Genomic DNA, 15,899 nt, shown 5'->3' with positions numbered 1-15,899 from the left:
GAAAGGCAGTGGGAAACAGCAACCAGCCCGTTAAGAAGAGCCTGCTTAATTCCTTTGCAGCATACGCAGGGAGGAGGTATTGTGCAGAGCTGCCTGTATAGAGTGCCACACGGAGACTGTGCAGCTATTCATGAGTGAAGCTGAGAGTTTAAACAAGCAGCAGCAGCACAGTCCCTCATGCAATGAGGGGATCCTTAATGTAAAGGACCATTACCACACCACAGGCTCTAACGCAGTGTTCTCCCCCTTTGCAACACAGCATAATCTGGAGGATTCCTGATAACAGACGTGCATCTGCTGTTTTGTTTCCATTGTAAAAAAACACAAAGGAAAAGCTATGTAGCAAACCGCTTTGGCTTGCCATTTGTCAAAACGAATGCAAATCCCTCTGCTGCAGAGGGACCACCTCTGCAGTAAACAAATAAATAAATATTCTTCCAGCGTACTGAGAAATCCCCCTGAAGTGAAACAGGAGGTTTCCAGAACTTCAGAAGTCAGGCATTGCCTCTCCAGGATTGTGACTGTAAGGAAAAGAGAAGTTTCAGTCCCTTTCAGCTACAGAATATGAACGACAAGGATGCAACAAGCAACAGTTTATTTGTAGAAAAATCCTTTAAAATTTTACTACATTGTAAGATTAAGGAAAAAATAGTATTAATATATATACATACAATATATATAAACAGACACACATCGCACCATTGAAATTACATGCTTTTTAGAACAGAGAATGGGTCATATTCCCTCATAACAATTTTAAAGTTATCACTGCAAGAAACCTTGCTTCCTTTTTGTTTTTATCCCCATCAAAGTTTTCAAGTACAGGAAGTAAGTAATGCAGGATCTAATAGTAGAAAATCTTTGTTATACACAAATTACAACTGACAGCTATACAACATTATTCTGCAGTATCCAACACTTGTGTTTTTTGAACTCTATAATGGTATGAACTTTTACCTGAGGTGCATGGAAGCAATGAAGGATGATAATTGGCAAGTTTAAGAGATTTTCACATTATGATTTGACTGTAACTGAAGTTGATTAGGTATCACATGTCTACACCCATAGTACTGGCACAAGAATGCTCTGCGTGAGTCATCACCAATGTCTTAGAAGTGCAGGAAAAATTAAAAGGCAAGCACCACTTGCAATGATAAGCATGCAGACAATTTAAGTGAAACAGAGGTAGCATGTTCTTGTAACTCCAGCAGGGTCATTCAAATCAACTGCACCCTCCCTTCTGCAAAAGGCACTCCTTTTTCAGCTATAAACAATGTGGTTTTAAATTCAGTCAGGTTGACCACAAATGGTGGATTTCTCTCCTTACAAATATAAAAAAATGTTAAGCAGAAGACACAATGAAAACTAAAAAATATGGGTGTAAGAAATACACATTTCAGGTAATATGTGCTATTCCTCTCCCCCTACCTTTTATGGGGAGAATAGAAATATTTTAGAAAACAGTTGCAGTACATAATCCAAAAGTTAAAACTTTCCAGTTAAAATGGCAGTATCAAGCAGCACATTATGTATCAGGAATAATTTCAAAACACCAGAAGTACACCAGCCTTTTTAATAGATAAAGAGCAACAATTCACAGTTAGAAGTAGAAAGTTTATGCACAAAAAGGTGGTGCTAGGGAAAAGATAGAGATCCTTTGATGTAAAACCTCATAATGAAAATGCACAGAAACTCTTCTACTATATCTTTTATCCTTTCTGCAGTTTTAAAAGATGTCCATGAAGAACACCTACCTGCTTTTACCGTGACACTACAGAGCTAATTGAGTTGTAAGACGTGCCACTGTTGCAACTGGAAGCATAAGCCTCTTGACCATTAGCATCTAAATTTATTTTGAATACAGAAGATGCCTTCAGTAAAAAGTCTGCTGCATCTCTGCGACCTAATTCCCTCAGCTTAGACATTAGGATACCTACAGTGCTCTCAGGAGCATTACTCCACTCCTGCAGAAGGGCATGGACTGGGCTTGAGAGAAAGTCATTTTGTGTTCCATTATTTGTATTGTACTTTGCAACAAGATCAGGGAGGCCCAGGTTCATGGCCAGAAGGCACCAGTCTTTGCCCATAGGATCAGGAGGATCCAAAAGCCGACTTAGTTTTCTCCTGGTAAGTAGATTCAGATCGGAAACATGAATGTCCATTCCTAGGCTTCCCTGGGAGTAGACATCAAGACACCCAAAACACAGTATACTGCTAAAGCTCTCTTTATATCCCCCCATAGTGTTAGTTAGTGATGTCTCCTTTTGACTCTGTGCACGGAAGAAGTCTCTAGGCTGGTAGACCATTACTGGTTCATGATGTTCTCTCAGCTGCTGAGGACTAAGATAGTATTTCCCAGTCAGAAGGCCTGGTAAGGTTGTGGCCATTAAGTTATCAATGGTGCTGCATACAGAATCCAGAAGTAAACAGCACTTGATCTTCTCTGTTTCCAGTCCTCTAACTTGAACCTCTATACCCTGACCATGGTTGACCAGCAGCACTAAAAGCTCAGCTCCGCGATTCATAATCTTTGATCCATTTACCCACAGACGTATATCAGCATCTACCTCTGTGCTTTGCTGATGAATCCACCTGCAGAGATTCACCTGAACTTTATGAAAAATTCCACAAGGAAATGGGGTAAGATGTTCCACAGGAACGATTCTAACACCACCATAAATCAGCACCTCATCTTCCTCATCTGTCCAAGACCTGTGGAGATTGTCAGTCTTTATGAGAGCAGGAATATCCACCATTGCTCCACTGCTAAGGTCCCTTGCACAAATATCCATGGCATCCAAAATCTGTATCAGTTCTTCCACATCACTATCTGTCACCAGACGCTGGATATCCTCTATAGTGTACCGACCTCTATAGTGATGGAGAGCTTTTGGGTTCTCCACTGACAGGATTTTTCCAAGGACATTTGAACAGAGCCAGCGAGGATCCAGAAGCACAACATCTTGGACAGTTTCACTCTGCATAATGTTAATCTGTTTATAAATATGAAAGTTACTATTTACATCTTGTGAAGTACGAGATGATACCCCATATTCTCTCCTTCCTAACTTACTGTCCCAATCATTCAAACACTGCTGACAGGAGAAAAACAAACAGTGCATTTTAATTTCTTGCAAGTATTCAGAACAAAATGCATTATTCTTGATTTCCACTAGTAACCATTAGAGTCCAATAGCTGTAAAGCCTAACCATGGCCTGCAAGCTATTTATGCAAAGGTGTTATCCCATGATTCAATTTCTAATGGACACACATAAATTTCTCATATGCAGTGAACACATTAGGCACTACCTCACTTAAGATGATAGCATACTTACCCTTTCTGGGTATTTTATATTCTTACAACTATATCAATAAACTCTAATTCTTCTTGTCTCAAAGAAATAATGTGGACTGAAATAGGAGCCACAAGACAATTACGATAACAAAAAACCTTATTAATCAATCTCTACTCCTTACGATGTCTTAACAGGGAAAAGAAAAAAAACCAACAAACTACAGACATTTGTTTAAATCTCACTAAGCAATATTCTACCAGAGCAGTACCTTGCTAATAAAGAGATGCAATTTAGATAAAACCACTTACTTCTCCTATGCTATGCAACTGCTGTGCAATATGCCGTAGGTCATCTTCACTTGCTAAGGGGTTAAGCTGTTCCTGTACATCATATACAAACTGCTGCAAGGACATCAGCTGGTTGGGTCCATTCATTTTTCTCCATGAAGGCAGTGTGGAGATTATTTTTTCACAAAGGTGAGTCATAGGTGGGCAAGTCTTAGAAAAGCACAGAAAACATCCATTTGTAATTCTGCTCTGCTGAGAACAACAGTACTATTGTTGTTGGGGCTTTTTGGTTTTGTGTTTTTTTTTTTTTTTTTTTTTTGAATAGAGGTTACGAGGTCTAATGCATTCTTGACATATATTCATGTCTAAAGAGTTCCCCTTGTGATGGATTCTTCCATCTGACTTTCAGTTGCTGTAAGATCTACCTTATCTTAACAAAGTGAATTCCAGAAACAACCTTTACACTGAAATAAGCGAACTTTCCAAATGCCACCATGATTACAAAGGCTATCCTGATACAGAATAAAGTTTGGTTTATATAGTCTTGCCTGGTCAAATGTGCTGACCACCTGAAACAGTGACTTCAGAATGTATCAATAGTCTTCATGTGTCTAGAAGTTAATCATTATTTCAGAAACGGTCTACATTTAATTAAAATCCTTTAATGATTAAACATTTAATTTCATCAATATCTGTACAGGAGCAATTTACGTCAACAGGTGAGGCAGCAGGGTACCAGATAAGAAGTAAAGATGGTACTTTTATCTATTGATTGTCTTGGACATCACTGATGACTTCATCCCACACTCTCAAGCCACAGCACACACTTCTTATGCAGCAAAGCCCCCAGTTTTCAAATTAGTGTCCACAGCTATGATAAAGTTTTGTCGAAGAAAGGCTCATTAAATCAAGAGACCATTGGGAATGTAAAATAGGCTGAATCTTGCATAAACCCAAACATTTTCCTCGACCTACAGAATGAAATCAGTAATACATTCACACTTTATTTATTTTTTTAAAAAATACCTATCAGAAGTAGCTGCAGAGAGTCTTGGTGTGTCACATAAGAGGGCCTCTGGTATGAAGAAATTTAAATCTATTTAGCACAGGCTACATAGCAACTTGACTTGGTCACCCTCAGTATGGAAGTGTCTGTAGATTCATGGTGATAACATCAAACCATGGCTATTTTACCTTTAGTCTCATATACATACACCTACACACACATATACAACTCTAAGCACATATTTTCAGTAAAAAAGTGTGGTAAAAAGTTAATGCATATACAGTTCACACATCTATATTGGGAATTATCTTTCTAACAGTTGATGAAACTGTTCTACTCGGTGTTGTTTTTTTACAAAAAACTTATTTGCCTGAAATACATTCTGTTTCCCTGTAATACTATGCTGATAAAAAAAAAAAGATTAAAAAAACCAACCCAAAATGAAGGGCCAATGCTGGAATCCAATCACTGTCAATTCAAAATACGAATCTGTAACTTTGAACTGAAAATCTCAGATCACTTGCTTTCAAGAGAGATCATTCTGGTGACCTGTATAAAACACCTACAATTTTGAAAATGCTGACTGAATCTTTGATATCAGGTCTGTCATGCATGCTGCTAAAAAATTGGAACAGCAGTCCTTTCTTTAAGTTTCATAACGTAAGTACTAGATTTACAGTAAATTATTACACAAGATTTTCACATTTTGGCTGGCCCAACGCAGACCATTAGACATTACTTACAGAAATTATCTGGCTTCTTATTTCTTGCAAGTGATTTCGGAGAAGCTTCATGTCTTTAGACCCAGATGCTCCAGCATCCAAGACAAATAACTTGTCTGAAATTTGCAGATCATTTCCAAATCTAAAAAAGAAAAAGAGAGCAATTATTTACTGAGTCCCAAATCCAGTTTTATTTTCTTAATCCAATAGTACTTCAGTCTTAAATTACACAAGAGTTATTTTTCTTCAAGGAATGATGAAAAAGTTTAAGTACTGATTATGCCAAGATATTTTATAAGCACAGACAGTATAGCTGCTCTTTATTTTTCTTGAAAAACATCAGAGATATTGAGACAAAATTGTTGTATTTCCTAAGGAAGAAGGCTGACGATGCGTAAGAAAATTAAAATTGCATCACAGGACTTGTAATTACAAACCCAGACATTTTACTAGAGAAGGGATAGTAGGAATTAATTCTTTTTAAGGTCTTTGTATTTGTTTTCTTTCTTCTTTAAATAGTTCAGTTGTCATTGCTATTGACATCAGCTCTCTTTCTCACTTCCTTTTGACTTTTCAACCTCACATACTTGTTTTCCTAGCTCTGGACTGATTTGCATTTAAAAGGATTCCAACACCAAATATTACACACAGGTATTTTCTGTTGGTTTATTTCAATTAAGATACTGCCCTACCACTATTGTGCTGGAATTCCTACATCTGTTTTTTGTACAGTCCAGACAAGTGTCTACGCTCACAGGTATGGATGGTTCCTTGTACCATGTGTTACCCACTTATGTGCTCACTTTAGATATAAATTATTTTTACTTTACACAATAGCATGTTTGTGAAAAATTCCCTATTTCCATCTACAATTAGCATGCTCTCCAAACATCTGCTGAAGATTTGCTGTGACTCCACAATGTCCAGTTCTTCACAAACTGTATAAGGAGTACCTCCAGGCCTGGTTTAAGTTTTTTTCCTACCCATCCTAAATCAATTAAAAGCAAAGGCTGGCTCTCCTATAAAGCTTCCTTTTTTGCACCCGGAGTTTGTAGCTGAGAACTGCACATTTTTCTGAGGTTAGTGCATAACCTGAGCACCAAGATGTTAGACTGATGGCTGATTTGGGCCTTTGGATGTATCTCAGTGTTTACAGGGTGAGACTTCCTAAGACTCAACTTATTTTTGCACCACTGGGCTCCTTTTAGCTCACTAAAGGCAGTTTGTTCACTGTAATATTGGTAAATGTTTCAATTTTTGCACAATATAAGCTTCCTGAACATACTCAAAATATCATAATACCATGAAGCTTAAGCCACATAAAAACCTTTTATATATTCCTATGCATTTTAGTATTTTTTCTTTCCAATTGACATGTTTAAACACTACATATAATAACACTCCCCACTTACCTGTTTCTGATTTCTTTCAACAATGACATGTCTTTGTCATACCAAAACTCTCCTCCAACAGGCCGAGGAAGATTCACTATGTCAGCATGTGTGGCGACCAAAACAACATGCAGGGGACTTTTCAGCTTTCCACCAAATGCTAGAAGAGAAACAAGAGCACTCCCTCACTATGAGACATACCTGCGGAGATGGCTGTCTTACTGAGCTGGGAAAGTAGCAATACATTTTACATTCTTCATACTAATCACTTTTGCAGTGGATTTCCCAACTCAAAGCACAGCCATATGGTGCTTACACCACTGGTGCTTTGGCTGTTATCTGCCTATAGGATTATCTATATAATGTCCAATTTGAATAGCTAGACTCTTGGAATAACATCAGATATGTTGGTATTACATGACACTATTGTTTTAATAAAAACATTACTCAATAACACTAATGATATATCTATTAACTACAAACTATGATAGTGTAGGGAAAAATAATTTAAATTAACAGCTTCTTGAAAGGGTTTCTCACAATCTTTGGATGGTCCTTAATACTACAGGTGCAGAGTAGAGGATTATAAGTAGAACACAAAATGTCTACAACATTCATACATTGGTACGAATGCTATTTTGCAGTACTTACACAAACAATGACCTCTCACTTAGGTGAGAGTTAAGTAGGAAAGCCTGGCAGAAACCATGGAAAAGAATGAGAAAGAAAGAAAGATACAAATGGCATGAATGAGATGACAGTACAGAACACAGTTTTCAATCTTTTCTCAAACTGATCTTCCAGAAAAGAGGAGACATCATTAGACTATTTTTTAAAAAGACAGTACATCCAATCCTGCTGTTTTAGTCTGAAAAAAACTTCACATGGGAGAAATACGCTTACATCACCGCTCAGTTTTCATCAACTAAGAGCTACAGAATCTTGATTCATTCATAAAAAAGCCACATTTTCACAAATCTCTGTGTAGCACTTTGAGATAAGTACTTTGTAATTGTACTTTGTTTTTTTTTTTTTGACAGCTGAAGGACTTGGACAAAGTAACTGGAAAGTAATTCCAGAAGTTTAAGTTTTCTGCTAACATCAGTTCCTACATATTACTTGAAAGATTTGTAATAGTAAAAAATGCATGGGTACCCAAATTGAGCTGACCAGTATAAACACTGATTTAAGCAAAGTATCTAAATAATTCTGATAATTAGATCAGCAAGAAGAAACGATTAACTGAAATGCTAACTTGGTAGAACTAAATCTCCTTGCTAGACTGAGGAGCTGTGAAAAGCTTTCAGCAATTACAAATTAACTGTATTTTCAGCTTTGATACTTTTCTGCTAATTTCTGAGTTTGTACTTCCAGAAGTAATTTCATATCATTAGATCCAAATGCTCATACTGTTAACCTTGTGATTTGATCTAAAATGGAAAATGAAAGACACGCAGATGGCTGAACTGCAAACTGAAGGTCTGCCTTGGTTCATCATTATTATCTGACTGAGATAATGCATACAGAATCTAGCAGAACACAAGGAGAGGGGAAACACTCTTTGCACTATGTAAGTATTTTATATGCTTGTCTGGTGAATTGCTAGCAGTGTTACAAATGTCCATGAGTGCTGAATTAGATCCACTGGCTGGAATAACATTTTGGTTCATAGAACCAAGACACATGTCAGAGCTTGGTTCATCAATGAAACTGTCACAGTCTGCAGACCAAGGCTCAGCTACCAACACAAACAAGTTATATGGTGTGTGTATATATATATACCTAGACCTGCAGACCTTTTAAGAGAAAAAAAAAAAAAGTTATTTAAGGTAATTTGTTTACCACCCAAGTAACCTCCAGTTTGTTAGAAAGCCTGAATATAAAACAAGTAAACTTAACTTAAGACCTGTGCAAAGTCTGAGAACATGTGAAGTGAAATTTACAACAAGTACCTATTTCTGTATGCTCTGATGCACCAAAAGTTTAAGAAATTTGAAGTCCAAATACAACCATAGTTAAGCATGTTAAAGTTGCATGTACTGAGAGGTAACACCACTCCACAATGTCATTCTGTCCTGTTCTCACTGACAAGACTAATTTATGCTGGAAACACTGTTAATTGAGGCTAGATATAAGTAGAATTTAATCACTGCATCTAAAAATGGTTTTAAATGGTTCCAACCCTCTGAAACACTTTTCCACTCAGCTTATCTGACATAAAACTTCATCTGCCATTTACAGATGTAAACCCCAGTGCCACAAGAGGCTGCACTGTACCTCATGACCCTTTTTAGTTGGACTATGTGGTGTGTACAACTCTTCAGGCTTGTCCAACAAATAAAATTCCCTTTCTCTAAGAAACTGTGTGTAAAGTTTGTTTGAATACATGGGTATGAAGACACATAACAGCACTCAACATAGAGGATGTACAAAGTTGCAGGGAAATACAAGAAGCTTTATCCTACAGTCCCCTAATATTTCATTAACAGGCATACCTATTGGCTCCTCAACTGGGACCAATGATTTCAGGAAACTGAGCCAAAAGGTCACTTGGTTTAACTGGATTTCATAAGGCTCTTCGAGACTAAAAAGCACTATGTGAATTGCAGTGGGATCATTTGCAGCAAAATAATCGTAACAGCAGAAATACACAGGATTCCCAGAGAATTCCCAGATGCTGAAATCACCAACTCCTGAAAAACAGACAGAGTAAGAGATCACACTTTGTCAGTAAGCACAAAGCATCTTTCAGCCAGGGAAAGACAAACAAAAGAGTTAATCTGATTTAAACTTTCACAAAGAAAAACCGTATGCATGTGAAAAAGCAAGACTGCAAATGCAATGATGAACAAAGGGAATGGGTTTCAGTCACTCAGAAGCTGAGAAGTTGGGTCCTCACAATCTGTTCCTCTCTCACATTCACTTCTCTAGGACATTCAGCTGGATGCCACACGGAAGCACCTGTGTGTTAGAATGCATGCAGCCTTACATATTAAATTGGCCTTTGCCTTGCACAACTGCAACGATCTTGTAATGCCCTTGAAAAACTAGAATAAAGGGTCCTATTATTTTCCTGCTCACCCCAAAAAGCTCAACATTTTAATTAATTTTTCTTCTTAACATGCCACTGCTGTTATTAAAAAGAGCCAAAGGACATTCTCAAAGAAGCCACTTTGCTTTACAGAATTGGACTATTCACATTGTGTTGATAAATTGGGACTGAAGAATCACTATGTTAAGGATCCCAACAGCACTGTGCTTCTTTTTGCCATCTCCTTTAGCTTCAAGTGAAAAAAGTATTAGTGTGTTGCACTTCCCAGTGCACACCATCTGATGAGGGTGAAGCCTGCAGCAGTTGTACTACCTCTATTTAAATAAATGCTGATTAAGATGCACCTTAAACTTCTGGAAAAAAAGAAGCCAGAAACCTCAAGTCTACTGTTATGAGTACAGTTATTCAGAGTTCACACTTCCATCCTATATCAAGGCAGCACAGAGAAAGAAAAGAAACCCCTTTTGACAGTCTGTTGCATAATTCTGTTTCACTGCAGACTCTGACTTGGTTTCAAATGACACTGAAAGAGGAAGTTAAGACTGGACAAAGAATAAGCTTTAGCTACATGGCAAACTCTTCAGCCTGTAGGACAAATGTTTTGTCACTGCATGTGTTAGTCTGCATATACTCAATTCATAAATAGGTTTCTCTCTCCACAGTAAAATCTTGATTAATCCTAACTCAGCCTCAAAATTGCAGCTGCTAAGGCATGCAAAACATTTTCCTTATGAAGAAGAGATACTACTGGGAGAGATTATACCACTTCCATAATGATTAGTATGGCTGGCGGTGTATATGCACCATTTGTATGGTCTTCGCAGTGAAAAGCCATATATATACTTATGACAACTTCTCTGACTGACTTCTCTTACTGCTAATCAATTTCAATTGCAGAGCAGTTAGCTTCCTTTCAAAAAAAGTGAAATCAGAAGCTCTACTCACCATGTTTGGTGATCTCCAGGGCTCACCAAACATGCTCCAGCCCTGTCATGGGGTGAGAAAGGTAGGTCCTTCATACAGCTGGGAACCGCTTATGTGGTAAGGACACTTGGGTCTACGGGACCAGATTAAATCTGATAAAATCTCCAAAGGACATACAGTACAGGCGAAGGAGCCTACCGGTTTGCCAACCCACTCCTACTAAACCAAATCCCTAGTGATTACTATGTGTATTACAGGTACAGAACTTCATGCAGATTTACCTTCTGCTTAAAAACTAAACCCCACCAGTGTTGGATTCTCAACCACAGTCACTACCATACCAAATCAGATTTTTTTTTTTCATTTTTATTTTAAAAAACAAGCAATATGGCATTAACTGTCCCAGAGCATTAAGGCATGCCAACCCAGGGCTCTGCTTACCATGCAAGTAGGCATTTTGAATGTCAATGGCCTTGGTGGACTGGTCATCAGCAGAGAAGTGAGAGTGATGAGCAGGTGAAACAAAAGCTTCTAACACCCCTTTGGTCAGGCCCGGCTCAAACATCATACTACGGCTTCTCACACTGACATTCTCACAACCAGGATAAAGATTCGTAATGCTTACTGAAACTGGGTCAGGGAAAGGAAAATGAGATTACAAACCATGTGAAAATCACAACCAGATCACTTCAAAATAGGTATGCAAGGCATAAAAGCTGATTAAAAACCCCAAACTGCTCTTCAAAGAAAGGAGATGACTACTAAGCTGTGAGCATACACAACTACATCCTTATTCTGAATGATGAAAAGGAAAGTATTACAATGATCCCATATAGCAAGTATGGCCCTTTAGCAGATACACCGCTGGGTGGGAAGCATAGAAAAAAATTGATTGATTTGGGAATGAAAGGTATCAATAGTTAAAGTTCTTCTATGTTGCAAAGACAGATGGCTTTTTTAGCTAAGGACTGCAATTTCATAGCATGGTCTATTTTTATTAGCATGGAAATGCTACATATTTAGATAGTTGATTCCTGTAACTAAGGATAAAAATACCACTGTATGACAACTGTTTCTGCGGGGATGATGGAGGAAAGCAGGCCCTTAACCAAAATTATTTTACTAATAAGCAATTTGTTTAGTTCATACTTAATTCAGATTCCCTAAGAGTAAATGATAAACGAAAGGGCTTCTTAATTTACTTGCACCATCTAGTGGAGAAACTAAAGATTTATTTCTTCCACTAGATGCTGAATTCAAATACTTGGGTTTTAACATAGAAAGAAACCACCTGTCAGCTGTAACACTATACTTTCATGTTTGATCTTCTAGTGTAATATTTAAATTTTTAGGCCCTGGTAAATAAATACATGGTGAATTCACACACTTATTTTTACAGAATTTAAACAAACTTAAGCACATGATCCAAGTACAGACGAAATCCTGCTGGCTTAGATGTTTATCTGATGATGTCACTCAACTCGTAACATTATTTACATGTTATATAATTATTTTCATCCAAAAAGTACAGATACTTAAACAAGCAAACCCCAAAACTCCAAACATCAAAACAATGCAATAGTAGCTTTGTTTGCATAGAACTGCACAAGTTTCAAGTATGCATAGCACTGCACAACTTTCTGGCTTTATATCTAGGTAAGCTATTTTCAAGTGCACGCTTCAAATTCACCATTATTTCTAGAATGATTTGCCAATGTGACTGGCAGTCTTGTTTGATTTTACGATGGTGTGAGCACGTGACACCTATCCTCTGGTTTTGGTACCAACGAACACAAAAAAATCCGTCTTCAGTCAAAAACTTCCTGCACTGCCTCCAGGAACTGATATTCCTTGAGTGATTTATCTCCCCTTGTATGACAGTAAATTAAGATAAATAAATCAAGAACTTCTGATTGATTTATTTAATCAATTTTTTAATTCTGTTGTCACAGATGTGAGCCCCTTGTGTTAAGTAAACAGTAAATGCAATAAGAATCTCTGTGCCAAGTAACTTGCCTTGTTAAGCCACTCTGTGAGTACCTTATAGCTTCCTCAGGTGACTAGAGAGAAAGCAGAGATGAAATCTACTACTAGCACTGTTCTAACATTACTGGAAATGATAAATTAAACTAAACTTGCAAGTATTATCCAAAGGCTTTTAAAGAAAAAGGCAACCCTTACCCCATCTAAAACTTACGTAGTAAGACTACTTCTAAACAGCAATTTAAACTTGAGATCCTCAAAGTGCCTGCTTAGCTTCTATACACTGAGCAGCCTCTCAATGTTAGAAAAGGGACCTGGATGAATAGTTCACTATTCTTTCCACTGTCCTGCCACAACTGTGTGTTCTTCCAAAGCCGGGCATGTGCTGAAGTGTAAACCTAGCTAGTTCCTCCACATCCTGCAGCTCTTCCCACTTCACACAGGCCAACTGGTGCTACATGGGCAAAGTTTCCCTATTATTTGCACACATTTACTTCAGTTCAGAAAACCTCTATTTTCACCTTGTTTGGAGACAATTTTAGACACCTCTAGCTGGGCTAATCCACTCCTGTACTTTAAGGAAAAGCACTCCAAGGCATCAGAGGCAGTTCTGAATCCTCTGTTATTACTTACAGATCACATAAAGATGCAGCAACTGTTTCAATTTTGCACAAAGCTTATTGAAGCTACTCAACCAAAAAGGCTGACAAAGCATAATCCCCCAAAACCACAATAGTGGAATCTAGTCACGACACTGGCGTTCATAACCTAGGACTTTTTGTAAAAAATAAATGCTGGTGTTCACAAGTTCTGTCCTCCACTCTCCAGGTTCACTTGTGCAGCATGTGAGTAAACAAAACCTTAACTAGTCCTTGCACCCTCCACACCCACTGCTCCTCTTCAGTATTACACCAGGTACGAGCCTGTGCACAGGGGAGTCAATACCCTCTCTGCTTTGCTTTAGTCTCTTACATACTTAACCTGTCCTGCCTTTTGCAGTGCAGCCAACAGCTCTTCCTTGGGAGCTACACAGAATAAGAGGAAAATATTTTCTCATTCAAATGTTACAGCTTTAAAGCCATACCTGAAGGTTTGGAAGACAAAGGAGATGGGGGGAATCTGGTTGAGTTTGTGGAGGAGAGCCTAGGCCTGCGTCTTCGGAAAAAGCTTCGTATCAGGCCACACTTGAGAGACTCCACAAGGGTTGTTTTCCCAGCGCCAGAGTGTCCAAACAACTTCAGTTTGATGCGGGGCTGTGGATTCTGCACGTGCCGCAGCTGCTGGATAAAAAGCCCCCGGTGCGTATCCTAAAATTCAACATAAAGAAAAAATCAGAACATGTGGCAGGGACCTTCTGTCTCCCAATGAACTCAGACCACTGGGTTTAGATACCACTTTCTTGCCAGGTCAGTGTTCATCTGGATCAGTTCCTCCATCTACTTCATCATGCAAATGATCAGTTACTGGCAGAAAGGCAGGGACAGGTAGACAAGGCACAGCTGATTCCAGAGCCACCTTGAGTCTTCATGAAAATCACACATGACTTCAGGCTCAGTACCAGTGAATGGGATCATTTTGACCTCTGATGGAGAGGGCAAAGGAGGAAAAACTAGTCTCTTTCAGTACCCATTCTCCTTACTTGTCAGTCTCAGTAGCATAATCAATATTCATAATCTTATATAATATACATGCAGCATTGAAGAATTTTGCAGTGACAGCTACCACCTGAGTGATCTGAAAACTCGGTGTGCATCTCCCCTCTTCTTTACATCAGCTTTTTCTGTACTTCTCATATTTGGGAGAATTGTCATCTTCCCTCTCCCTCCGCCCACTCAGTTCTGTTTATTTCCACTTCAGTTCTTTGCGAGGTAAATATTGCTTTTCCTAGACAACTCTTACCTCTTCTTTCCCCACACACTTATTCTTTACCTTAAAAGACTTCTCGCATTCTATTCACCTTCCATTTTTCTACTCCTCTACTGCAAGTGTACAACCTCCTGACCGGTTTCCCTCTTTACTCCCAAGCCTCAATAGGTCTGTCTCCCTACTTAATTCTCCTCTCAGTTTGCCCTCTGTGTGCATTCACTGTCTCTTGCACAGCTGCAACCTCATCTTCCTACACAGGCCTTCCTCAAACCCAATCACATCTCCTACAGAAGAGCTTTCCACTTTGAGCTCTCCCATTACCCCTCTGTATCCTGTCTTGTAGTATCTGAAGAAAACTCCTTCTGTTCCTGCCAAAGACAGAGCTGGGAATGAACAAATCGAATCTCTCTTTTCTCTTTGCCCAGCAAGAGGCAATGAGACATGGCATGCTCTATTTCCCACAAAAGCTGAGCTTGAAAAATCAACTCAACAGAGGGATGCAGTGCAGGACAGCAAACTATCAAGTGTCTCTCACCACAGAAAGACCTGTTTTAAGGAAACAGAGATAGCAGAAAGGTGGAAGGCCAAAGGAACTAGCTTCATATTCTTTTCCTTCATTCCCCCCATTTGGAGCTGAGAGGCTCTGTTGTTCTGCATTTGTACTGAATTTAACATGTAGGATGAGTCATTAAACGAGCACCTACAGCTCCCCAAAATTCTACACATGCAGCAATCAAGCTGAGAAATTTGACAGAAATAGTAGCTCATATAATTTAGTTCCTTCCTTGCTAACAGGCATTTATTAAATAAGTTAGTCACAATGCAAATACTGCACCCCCTCATGGCTAATACTGAATCTCTGCAAGAGCCACTATGACAGTAGGTTCTTCATGTACGTGATATTAGGGACAAAACCCTCCACAGGCACTGAAAATAAAACAAGCATCAGGTATGCTCTGTACTAGATGATACTGACCATTTTGAGTAGTACTAGAATATTTTCAGTGGTTTGATGTAATTTATCAATTTCAACTGATCAGACTCTCTTGCAAAGTATACTCCGCTGAGGTATGTAATTATCACACATTTTCGCTACGTATGGGCAGGCCTTTACTAATTAAGAATACTCTGCTAACAAGAAGAGAGTTACAGCTACTAACATCTCTTTCAGAAGAGATTTATCTGACTTTCTCCCTTTTGTTCTAGGTCAACTTTTATTAGTTCCCTATTTACATCATGACTAAAACACAAATCTATCCACCTGCATGCAGACACAGACAAGAGTTTTGGTGCAGGGATACAAATATGCAAAATCGATCCTGTTAAAACAAACATTTACAAAAGCTATCATTGCAAAGGAAGCCTGAACTT

The 15,899-nt window shown here is 38.5% G+C and overlaps 1 protein-coding gene across 5 annotated transcripts in view; it reads right to left on the bottom strand.

Annotated features, from left to right (window-relative positions):
* Window positions 1–578: 578 nt before the first annotated feature.
* The window catches only part of DAPK1 (death associated protein kinase 1), a 94,734-nt gene continuing 79,413 nt past the window's right edge, over window positions 579–15,899 (bottom strand). For all 5 annotated transcript variants that reach the window (XM_075021420.1, XM_075021419.1, XM_075021417.1 and 2 more), the window contains 7 exons: window positions 13,747–13,969; window positions 11,121–11,309; window positions 9,199–9,396; window positions 6,725–6,863; window positions 5,334–5,454; window positions 3,606–3,794; window positions 579–2,993 (listed from right to left, as the gene is read on the bottom strand). In XM_075021420.1, the coding sequence (XP_074877521.1) occupies window positions 1,761–2,993; window positions 3,606–3,794; window positions 5,334–5,454; window positions 6,725–6,863; window positions 9,199–9,396; window positions 11,121–11,309; window positions 13,747–13,969 (2,292 nt within the window). In that variant the 3' untranslated portion in view covers window positions 579–1,760. The remainder of the gene's footprint in view (window positions 2,994–3,605; window positions 3,795–5,333; window positions 5,455–6,724; window positions 6,864–9,198; window positions 9,397–11,120; window positions 11,310–13,746; window positions 13,970–15,899) is intronic.

The sequence above is a fragment of the Buteo buteo genome, chromosome Z (genome assembly GCF_964188355.1).
Source record: "Buteo buteo chromosome Z, bButBut1.hap1.1, whole genome shotgun sequence".
Lineage (NCBI taxonomy): Eukaryota > Metazoa > Chordata > Aves > Accipitriformes > Accipitridae > Buteo > Buteo buteo.
The sequence above is the reverse complement of the archived record's forward strand: the minus strand, read 5'-3'. Positions and strand labels throughout refer to the sequence as shown.